Raw genomic sequence first — 11,124 nt, 5'->3', positions numbered from 1 at the left:
CCATTGCATCAGTGATGCCATCCAACTATCTCACCCTCTGTCGTCCTCTTCTTCTCTGGAGAAGGGAACGGCAAACCACCCCAGTATATTTGCCATGAGAACCCCATAAAGTGTAATTAAAAAAAGGGGAGTTTGATACAAATAAGAAAAAGAGACTAACACATGCTTTGTCGTTTTGCTTGGGATAAGAATAGTGGATATAGAGGAAGAATAAAAGTTGCCCTAAGAAGACACAAGGATATTATTTCAATTTTGGCTGGAGTCAGCCCTGCTTATCTTCACCCAATGTGGACAAATAAGAAGCCTCACAGAGCTATTTTTATTGTATAAGCTTGGCAGGCATGATGCTTTTAACCTGATGACATATGCTACAATTTCATGTAACATGTAAAGTTTCCTCTTATTTGTGAGGTTGTTAACATGAAAGCTTCATTAATCAAGTTATCACTATAACTAAAAATTATCTGAGTATAGTTTGCTTATAGCTACTTTGCAAGTGCATAACATGTTTTTTCCATGTTCTTAAGATAATTAAGAACTGATTACAGTATGCCTGCATCCATTGTTTATAAATGTCGAATGGCAGTGTGTCTCTTAGATGCTTTGATAATAGGGAAAAAAATTAATCCTTGATAAACTACAATATATTCACACAAATTTGAGTACTATTTAAGCTTATTAGCATGGCAACTTAAACTTAAACAACAAGGTAAGTACTTAGTATATTCACAGCCAAATAAAATACATGAACTGCCTAAAAAATGTTGCCTTTAAAAAATTCATATTCACTTCCCACTATTCTGTGGCTATTAACATCATGGTGTGCTTTAAAGTCAAAAACATTAAATTGTCTAGAAATACTATGAATAGTAATAGAATTACACTGTGAACTTTAAGTTTAGATCAATAAGGAGGAAAACAATAAACTAGTCAGGAAAAGCATCAAAAAAATATAGTCATTTATATACACAGAGGATTTGAACAGTATAGATTCACTTTCAGTTGATTCAATCCTATTTACACATTTACGACACAAACTACATCTTAACTCAAGAAACTGACCATATTTAGCACCGAGAAAGAAACTTCACTTAGCCTGTGATCATGACCTCAGTATCTTGACATAGGAAAAGAAATTTTATGAAATCTCTATGCATTTATCACTATCAACTTAAAAAATTGTTTTGAAAAATAACTACTGCGTATCATCAATTCACAAGTGATTCAGGAGGAAGAAAACAAATTGGGACTACTTGATATTGCGCACGACTCTCCTACAGTGGTTTGTTTTCATCTCCTCCAAGGCTTGTTCCAACTGCTGAACCAAGTGCAGCAGGGTGGCTGGGTCTGTCTGCAGAACTTGGGTGTTGTGATCTCCATTCTGATTAAGGTGGAGCTTTATAGTCACTGATGGTTTAATCTGTTGCCTGAGGCTTCTGCTTGCAAGCTTAATTTTAAATGGAATAAAAGCATAATGACTATTTAACAATCATGCTGAACATATGAATAATGACATTATACCATACACAAAAATTGAATTTCAGATAAATCACAGACTTCAAAATGAACAGTAAACTTCAAAATCTTTGGGGGAAAAAAAAAAACTACAATGTATAGGTAGTCATACAGTATGCAAGGATTTCTTAAACATGATATAAAAACAAAAATCATAAATAAAAACTGATAAACTGAAATGAATTAAAATTATTAAAATTTCTTGGAAAGATATCTAAAAATAGTGGGAAAAAAACAAGCCACAACCTGAGAAAAGATACTTTGTAACACATAAAACCAAAAAAAAGTATCAAGAATGTATGAAGAAGTGTTCTGATTTAATAAAACCCCCACAAAACCAAGAAAATTGTACAGAAGATCTATGAAAGCACTTTGCAAAAGTAATAAAAATAGATAAACACAGGAAATACATTCAACTTTATTAGAAAATGGCCAATAAAATCATGCTGTTTTATCAGACTGGCAAGAATTAGAAACCTGCCCATAAGGAGCACTGTGAAGTGATGGTAATGAAAACTCATCCACTGCTGGTGAGAGTGATGAGAGAATTACTTTGGAAAACAGATAAATTACCAGCAATTCCACTCCTAGGTACATATCGTAAACTCTTACACATATACACATATTCATAACAGTATTTGTTTCCAAGAGCCAAAAGCTAGACATATCTCAAATATTCTTTACCAACAGAATGGATAAATTGAGAATATTCATACCATGAAATGCTTACTAAATGACGGGGAAAAGAAGTAAACTATAGCAACCTGAACTGTCATCAATAAATCTAAAAAGAAAATGTTTAATCAAAAAAGCAAGTTGCATATGCCTTCAAGGAGCCTGCTGCTGCTGCTGCTGCTGCTGCTAAGTTGCTTCAGTCGTGTCCGACTCTGTGCGATGCCATAGACGGCAGCCCACCAGGCTCCCCCGTCCCTGGGATTCTCCAGGCAAGAATTCTGGAGTGGGTTGCCATTTCCTCCTCCAATGCATGAAAGTGAAAAGTGAAAGTGAAGTCGCTTAGCCGTGTCTGACTTCTAGCGACCCCATGGACTGCAGCCCACCAGGCTCCTCCGTCCATGGGATTTTCCAGGCAAGAGTACTGGAGTGGGGTGCCATTGCCTTCTCCTTCAAGGAGCCTATAATCTGCTTTATACCTTCTCCTGTGTTAATATATATTCAAGCACTCAACACACTGGGATACAATTGCTAAGCTTGTCTAGCTGAATTTCTGTAACCTATTCGGACCACTCAAATCAGAAGAATCTACTATTACAGCGGTTTACAAACGTTATTACACATTAGAATTACCTGGGTGACAAGGGAGCTTTAAAAAATCCTGATGCCCAGGTAAAACTCTGTACCAATAAATCAGAACCTCTGGGGCAGAACACAAATATCAGAATTTTTTTAAAGCTCCCTAAATCATTTCAATGTGCAGTCAAGTTTGGGAACTAGGGGGCTATCCCACATATTCATTTGTTCACTCTCAGATTCATGTGGGCCTTTACAACTTATGCTGTCTCCTCTCTCAATAATATTACCCTGGTTTTCTCCATTCATTTCTTTTTCTGAAATTTACCCTTCTTTTATTGATGCTTTTCTGGAACATGCCAGTGTACACTGAACTACATGAGATACAGCTTTTCTGAAATACTCAGAAGTACCTTATTTATACAATTATATTCTTTTTTCCTCTCCAGAACCTTATTTCACAACTATCTTTAATTACTAGTTATTTTGAGACATCTAATATGACTAAACAAATAATATCTTTTCTAGCTGAGAAAGTATCTTACAATTCTGGTTCCCAAAGCATTCAGCACAGTCCTAATCAGTGATTGGATGGCATTCAATAAACACTTCTTAACTAGCTTATCTGTCACTGTTTGAGAAAGGGCTGCATGCAATGTCTGAAAATTCCTTTTTGGTTGTGTACGTGGCTTTAAAAACAACCCAATCTCATAAAAAGAAGGCAGACATAGAAGAATATTTATTGAATCATTTCATGAATAGAAAGTTAAAGAACAGAAAAAAATAATCTGTGCATTAAGAGTCAGGATGCTGGTTACCTTTGAAAAGAAGGATGGGGAAGTAACTTGTAAGGCAAGAAGGATGCTTCTGAAGTGCTGATCATGGGTGCTGGTTTCATAGGTGTTTTTACCACATGATAATTCATTGGGCTATATACTGACCTGTGTACTTTTCTATAAATGTGTTTTATTTAGACAGAAAAAAGGTTTTCTAAAAGTTAAGCACCACTTTAAAAATATAGATAACCATCTGCTTTTCCAAAATAACCTATTTCTTACAAAGTTCACAAATTAAACCAATGTGAACATATTAAAAATATAAGAAAATGGGGAATTCCTGACGGTCCAGTGGTTAGAACCCACCACTCTCACTGCCAAGAGCCTGGGTTCAATCCTTGGTTGGGGAACTAAAAAATCCCACAAGTCTTGTGGTGTGGTTAGAAAAAAAAAAAAAAAAAAAGAAAATGAACTATTTGTGAAATGGTCTAAAAACAGACATTAAAAAACTGAAGTTTCAAACCAGAATTTGGTTAAGGTGGTAAAGAATACAATAAGTGTGAAGACATAGCCTAAAATAAATCTTATATTCTATGTCAGATTTTTTTTAAAAAGTCATACCTGTACATCCAGTCGCCATTCAAGGCTGTGGTAACTGGGAAGGTCTGGTGCCAATTCACTCAGGATAGTTCTGATCTCCTTTCTGTTGTCTAGATAAAGCTGAAGCAACAATTTGTTCAATTCTTCAGGAAATCCCAGAATAAAAACAGAGTCTTGGAAATCCAGTTCAGAAATCTAAAAATGAATCAAGTTTATCAAAATTTATGTGTCTAATAAATGCTGAAATACTGGATATACACAAAAAAAAATGAATTCTATTCTGTCTAGTAAAAGAAACAACACTCCTTAGTAAAAGGCAACCCCTGTCCACTATTCCGAGTTTTTGATACATGAAAATAAAAATAAGCAACAAAAGCAAAAACAAACTAATGGGACAACTTCGGATAAAAGTCTTCTGCACAGCATAGGAAAGCATCAACAAAATGAAAAGGCAACCTACTGAATGAAAGAAAAATCTGCAAATCACCTATCTAATACACAATAGCAAAATAAATAAGTAAATAAACCCATAAACAATCTGATTAAAACATGGGCAGAAGATCTGAATTCACATTTTCCAAAGAACACATATAGAAGGCCAACAGGCACATGAAAAGATGCTCAACGTCACTCATCACCAGGGAAATGTAAATCAAAATGATGAGATATCACTTCACATCCACTGGAATGGAGAGTATCAAAATGACAAGAAACAAGCGTTGGTAAGGCTGTGGAGAAAAGGGAACTCCTGTACACTGTTGGCAGGAACATAAACTGGGGTAGTCACTATGTAAAACAGTATGGAGGGTCTTCAAAAAATTAAAAATAGAACTACCGTATGATCTAGTGATTCTACTTCTGCATATTTATCCAAAAAAAGCAAAAACACAAATTCAAACAGACATATGCACCCCCATGTTCCTGAAGCATCTATTTACAATGGATAAAACATGGAAACAAACTAAGTATCCACTGAACGATGAATGCATAGGGAAGTTGTGGCACACATACACAGTGGAATATTACCCAGCCATAAAGAAATGGAATCTTGCCGTTTGCAACAACATGGATGGAACTTGAGGGCATTATGCTAAGTGAATTAAGTCAGACAGAAAAAGAAATACTGTACAATCTCTCTTACATGTCAAGTCTAAGACAAACAAAAAACAAAAAAAGCCCCTCAAACTCACAGATACAGAGAACAGACTGGTGGTTGCCAGAGGCAGGGGGTAGGTGGAAGAAAACGGTTTAGGTAAATCTTAGTGCGATATTCAGATGCTGACTGGACACAGGAAAGTCATGTATTTGGTCAGCAAAGGGAGTGGGAGAGAAGGACATGGAGTCACAGATTTTGGCTATCCAATGGAACAACATTATTAGGGACCAAGCAACCCTAACATTGGCAATGACTCTCAGTAGGAAAAAAGGAAACTGCCAACAGCAGGCTTGCTTTTACTCCCTTATTGGATGCCCAACATGAGGAGGGATAAACAGGCGGAGAAAAAGTAGAGGAAGCACAATTTTTTTGTCTCTCTTCCCTTAATTGTATTTACCTCAGCCACTTTAATACTCTACTTTCCTTGTTCTTTTCCAGTCTCTGCATGCCACCCTTTTTGGGAGGGGATGTCACTGTCATTAGACTTGTTTCTATTTGTAATAGCATAGGCTTAGGTTATCTTGTCCCTTCAGCAAGTATCTCCTGAGATCCTACTATGGGATAGGTCCCATGCTAGGCATACAGAACTGAATAAATCAAATGGGCTCATTGCTGGTGAGGAGGGCTTATAGTCTTTTGGGCCAGGTGGGTTAGGTTTGTTGACCAATCACATCAGGTAGTCTGTCAGAAGATTCAACTCGACTAAATCGAAGAGCAAGAGGCTAGAGATCGATTTCGAGGAGAGCAGCCAGGAAAGCTCTGAAGAGGGCCAGAAAAGATCACCTCGGGAAGCAAAAATGAGTTCCCCATATCAACTAATGGAACACAGATTTATGTGACAGAGCATTTGCTGTCAAATACCTCTAAGTTTAACATTTTAGGGAGTCTGACAAAAGGAATCTATAAAACATATTTTTATGTAGTTAACCACTCAAATAATCTAATTATTTTACCCTAATTATTAGGGTGAAACACCATAACTCAATAAGCCACACTCTGTCTTTCATCACTTCCAGCGTGACGATTTGCTATCAAAATGTTAAGCCTTTAGGGTAGTTTCCCAAATTTACCTGATCTTAAGAATCATTTAAAGCACCTTGAAAATATATTCTCAAGCCCATCTTCTGGAAAACCTGATTCAACAGGTTTGAGACAGAAACCAGGAATTTGGTTTAAAACGGTCACACAACATTCTCACTAAAAGGTAAGTCTGAGAAACAGGAGAATGGACAATATGTAAATTAAGCCCTGTGTGTGTGTGTGTGTGTGTGTGTGTGTGTGTGAACTCACTTCAGTCCTGCTTGATTCTTTGCGACCCTTTGGACTGTAGCCCACCAGGCTCCTCTGTCCATGGGATTCTCCAGGCAAGAAAACTGGAGTAGATTGCCATGCCCTCCGCCAGGGGATCCTCCTGACCCAGGGATTGAACCTGAGTTTCTTATGTCTCCTGCATTGGCAGGTGGGTTCTTTACCACTAGCACCATCTGGGAAATCCCATGTAGCCAGTTGTAATTTTTCAAATATTTTTTCTATTAAGAGCACAGAGAAACAACCACTGGTACAAGATTCCCAGCCAGTATTAAAAAGGGAAAAATGTGGGAAAAAAGGAAAAAAATACTTTACTAAAATACAAAAAGAACTGCTAAAATGCCCAGTTTGCTCAATTCTCCAACAAGCTGCTGCTGCTGCTAAGTCACTTCAGTCATGTCCGACTCTGTGGGACCCCACAGACAGCAGCCCACCAGACTCCTCCATCCCTGGGATTCTCCAGGCAAGAACACTGGAGTGGGCTGCCATTTCCTGCTCCAATGCATGAAAGTGAAAAGTGAAAGTGAAGTCACTCAGTCGTGTCCAACTCGCAGTGACCCCATGGACTGACCCCACCAGGCTCCTCTGTCCATGGGACTCTCCAGGCAAGAGTACTGGAGTGGGGTGCCATTGCCTTCTCCACTCCAATAAGCTAGATACTACTAATACACAAAAATTTAAATCATTTCATTCTCCCTCTTCTTAGGATACACATAGTAACATGTGGAATTACAGGCAATTCTAATTTATACTAACAAGAGGTATTCATGCCAGCAGGTCACATTATAGTCAGATTATGTATGCATGGCTTCACTCAATCAATTATAAATCAGTAACAACATTACTGAAATGAGAAGATCCTAGCAGGACTGATATATAGAGTATATGCACTGGTTATAACAAACACCCTCTTCCAACAACACAAGAGAAGACTCTACACATGGACATCACCAGATGGTCAACACCGAAATCAGATTGATTATATTCTTTGCAGCCAAAGATGGAGAAGCTCTATACAGTCAACAAAAACAAGACAGGGAGCTGACTGTGGCCCTGATCATGAACTCCTTATTGCCATATTCAGACTTAAACTGAAGAAAGTAGGGAAAACCACTAGACCATTCAAGTATGACCTAAATCAAATCCCTTATGATTCTACAGTGGAAGTGAGAAATAGATTTAAGGGCCTAGATCTGATAGATAGAGTGCCTGATGAACTATGGAATGAGGTTCGTGACGTTGTACAGGAGACAGGGATCAAGACCATCCCCATGGAAAAGAAATGCAAGAAAGCAAAATGGCTGTCTGGGGAGGCCTTACAAATAGCTGTGAAAAGAAGAGAAGCGAAAAGCAAAGCAGAAAAGGAAAGATATAAGCATCTGAATGCAGAGTTCCAAAGAATAGCAAGAAGAGATAAGAAAGCCTTCTTCAGTGATCAGTGCAAAGATATAAAGGAAAACAACAGAATGGGAAAGACTAGAGACCTCTTCAAGAAAATTAGAGATACCAAGGGAACATTTCATGCAAAGATGCACTCAATAAAGGACAGAAATGGTATGGACCTAACAGAAGCAGAAGATATTAAGAAGAGGTGGCAAGAATACACAGAAGAACTGTACAAAAAAGATCTTCACAACCCAGATAATCACAATGGTGTGATCACTGACCTAGAGCCAGACATCCTGGAATGTGAAGTCAAGTGGGCCTTAGAAAGCATTACTACGAACAAAGCTAGTGGAGGTGATGGAATTCCAGTTGAGCTCTTTCAAATCCTGAAAGATGATGCTGTGAAAGTGCTGCACTCAATGTGCCAGCAAATTTGGAAAACTCAGCAGTGGCCACAGGACTGGAAAAGGTCAGTTTTCATTCCAATCCCAAAGAAAGGCAATGCCAAAGAATGCTCAAACTACCGCACAATTGCACTCATCTCACATGCTAGTAAAATAATGCTCAAAATTCTCCACGCCAGGCTTCAGCAATACGTGAACCGTGAACTTCCTGATGTTCAAGCTGGTTTTAGAAAAGGCAGAGGAACCAGAGATCAAATTGCCAACATCCGCTGGATCATGTAAAAAGCAAGAGAGTTCCAGAAAAACATCTATTTCTGCTTTATTGACTATGCCAAAGACTTGGACTGTGTGGATCACAATAAACTGTGGAAAATTCTTAAAGAGATGGGAATACCAGACCACCTGATCTGCCTCTTGAGAAACCTATATGCAGGTCAGGAAGCAACAGTTAGAACTGGACATGGAACAACAGACTGGTTCCAAATAGGAAAAGGAGTACATCAAGGCTGTATATTGTCACCCTGCTTATTTAACTTCTATGCAGAGTACATCATGAGAAACGCTGGACTGGAAGAAACACAAGCTGGAATCAAGATTGCTGGGAGAAATATCAATAACCTCAGATATGCAGATGACACCACCCTTATGGCAGAAAGTGAAGAGGAACTCAAAAGCCTCTTGATGAAAGTGAAAGTGGAGAGTGAAAAAGTTGGCTTAAAGCTCAACATTCAGAAAACAAAGATCATGGCATCCGGTCCCATCACTACATGGGAAATAGATGGGGAACAGTGTCAGACTTTATTTTTCTGGGCTCCAAAATCACTGCAGATGGTGATTGCAGCCATGAAATTAAAAGACGCTTACTCCTTGGAAGGAAAGTTATGACCAACCTAGATAGCATATTGAAAAGCAGAGACATTACTTTGCCAACAAAGGTCCGTCTAGTCAAGGCTATGGTTTTTCCTGTGGTCATGTATGGATGTGAGAGTTGGACTGTGAAGAAGGCTGAGCGCCGAAGAATTGATGCTTTTGAACTGTGGTGTTGGAGAAGACTCTTGAGAGTCCCTTGGACTGCAAGGAGATCCAACCAGTCCATTCTGAAGGAGATCAGCCCTGGGCTTTCTTTGGAAGGAATGATGCTAAAGCTGAAACTCCACTACTTTGGCCACCTCATGCAAGGAGTTGACTCATTGGAAAAGATTCTGATGCTGGGAGGGCTTGGGGTCAGGAGGAGAAGGGGACGACAGAGGATGAGATGGCTGGATGGCATCACTGACTCGATGGACGTGAGTCTGAGTGAACTCCGGGAGTTGGTGATGGACAGGGAGGCCTGGCCTGCTGTGATTCATGGGGTCACAAAGAGTCGGACACCACTGAGCGACTGAATTGAACTGAAACCTCCTTAAGGTCCTGGTAATACAAAACTACCCACAAAAGCCCTTACCATGAGCTTCGAACTTTCAGTGAGGAGGTATATTAATCCTTCCACACCATGTTGGACAGTGTCACTACTCACACTGAGTTTTCCTGAAAAAGAGTAAATATTATCCATTACTCCATGTTTTCACACACTGCAATAAAAAATAATTTTGGTAATAACCTCCTGTTCATTCGCCATTCCCAGGCAAATGCCTTCAGTTATTTCCCACCATGTAATCTTCTTTACAAAACACAGATGCGTGGAGACAATACCAGGTGTACTATCTCTCTCCTGAGCGCGCAGCTACTTCCAGCCTAACAGAAGACACAATATCGAAAACCTCCCCATGTCCATTGGGGGAAAAATAGTTCAGTAAAAGCAGATGTCTGAGCAACGAACAACAGCCAAACAGTTGCGTATTTATGGTTCACCGAACTATTCCACACACTTGGATGCATATAACCATCATAGTGTATCTGGCAGATGGTGTTATGTCCATTACACGCCAAAAACCACAAGCTTTAAAAAAAACTCAGTATTTAGAGCACGGGCAGGATCTGCGCCCTGACTTAAGACCCCTTCTGCTTTTATTATGCCACAACGGGGGAGGGGGGGGGGGGGATAAAAAACCCTTGTCCCAAGAACCCCGTCCTCTCCAGGGAGATAGAGAACGGCCCACACTTCCCCGAGAAGATTGCACCGCTGTGCCTCCCCGTTTCTTACTGGCAGCGCCTTCGTAGATCTTGGGGTTCGAGCCACGCCTCAGGAACTCCACCGCAATTCGCCCAAACTCCGCGACCACTGCAACGGAAGCCAGGAGACCCTGAGCGCCAGGCGCTCCCCCGATCCCCTCCCCAGACCGCAGGGAACCACCCTCCGCCGCCGCGCGCCCTGACCCGCGCTGTCCACTTTCGGCAGGAAGGCCAGGTGCTCCTTATGCTCCTCCGACAGGTCCAGCAGCATCTTCCCTGGGTAGCCAATTTCACTGTGCAGCGCCAACCCCACCCTCGCGACTTCCGGGGCCTGAGTCCAAGCGTAAAGAGGCTCCGGCGCTTCAGCGCCCGGAGGTTTGGGTTCCGGCTGAAAGCCGTCCTACACTCAAATGCCTTCCTAGGAGCAGACTGGGAGCAGGAGATCTTTCAGTTTGTAAATCAGATGTCGCCTGCGGGGCTCAGAATGCCTTGATCTGAGGAAGATGAAAATAAGTTTAAAATTCGACTCGCCCCCTTGCGGAGCTTACATTAATAATGTTGCTGCTGCTGCTGCTAAGTCGCTTCAGTCGTGTCCGACTCTGTGCGACCCCAGAGACGG

General features: G+C 40.3%; 1 protein-coding gene across 1 annotated transcript; it reads right to left on the bottom strand.

Annotated features, from left to right (window-relative positions):
* Positions 1 to 891: 891 nt before the first annotated feature.
* Positions 892 to 10,865, bottom strand: COMMD2 (COMM domain containing 2). Its single transcript, XM_005906289.3, has 5 exons — positions 10,710 to 10,865; positions 10,537 to 10,614; positions 9,838 to 9,920; positions 4,161 to 4,334; positions 892 to 1,447 (listed from the first exon to the last, which is right to left on the bottom strand). The coding sequence occupies exons 1-5, from the start codon at positions 10,774 to 10,776 to the stop codon at positions 1,250 to 1,252; spliced, it is 600 nt and encodes a 199-aa protein (XP_005906351.3). The 5' UTR covers positions 10,777 to 10,865; the 3' UTR covers positions 892 to 1,249.
* Positions 10,866 to 11,124: the final 259 nt, after the last annotated feature.

The sequence above is a fragment of the Bos mutus genome, chromosome 1 (assembly GCF_027580195.1).
Source record: "Bos mutus isolate GX-2022 chromosome 1, NWIPB_WYAK_1.1, whole genome shotgun sequence".
In the NCBI taxonomy this organism is placed as follows: domain Eukaryota; kingdom Metazoa; phylum Chordata; class Mammalia; order Artiodactyla; family Bovidae; genus Bos; species Bos mutus.
The sequence above is the reverse complement of the archived record's forward strand: the minus strand, read 5'-3'. Positions and strand labels throughout refer to the sequence as shown.

What these genes read in the sequence shown, in the direction of transcription:
- COMMD2 (XM_005906289.3), bottom strand. Translation starts at nt 10,776, where the DNA reads ATGCTGCTGGACCTGTCGGAGGAGCATAAGGAGCACCTGGCCTTCCTG. An exon ending in GATCTACGAAGGCGCTGCCA is followed by an intron (nt 9,921 to 10,536) that starts GTAAGAAACGGG and finishes ACTCTTTTTCAG; the next exon opens with GAAAACTCAGTGTGAGTAGT. An exon ending in CTGAAAGTTCGAAGCTCATG is followed by an intron (nt 4,335 to 9,837) that starts GTAAGGGCTTTT and finishes ATTCATTTTTAG; the next exon opens with ATTTCTGAACTGGATTTCCA.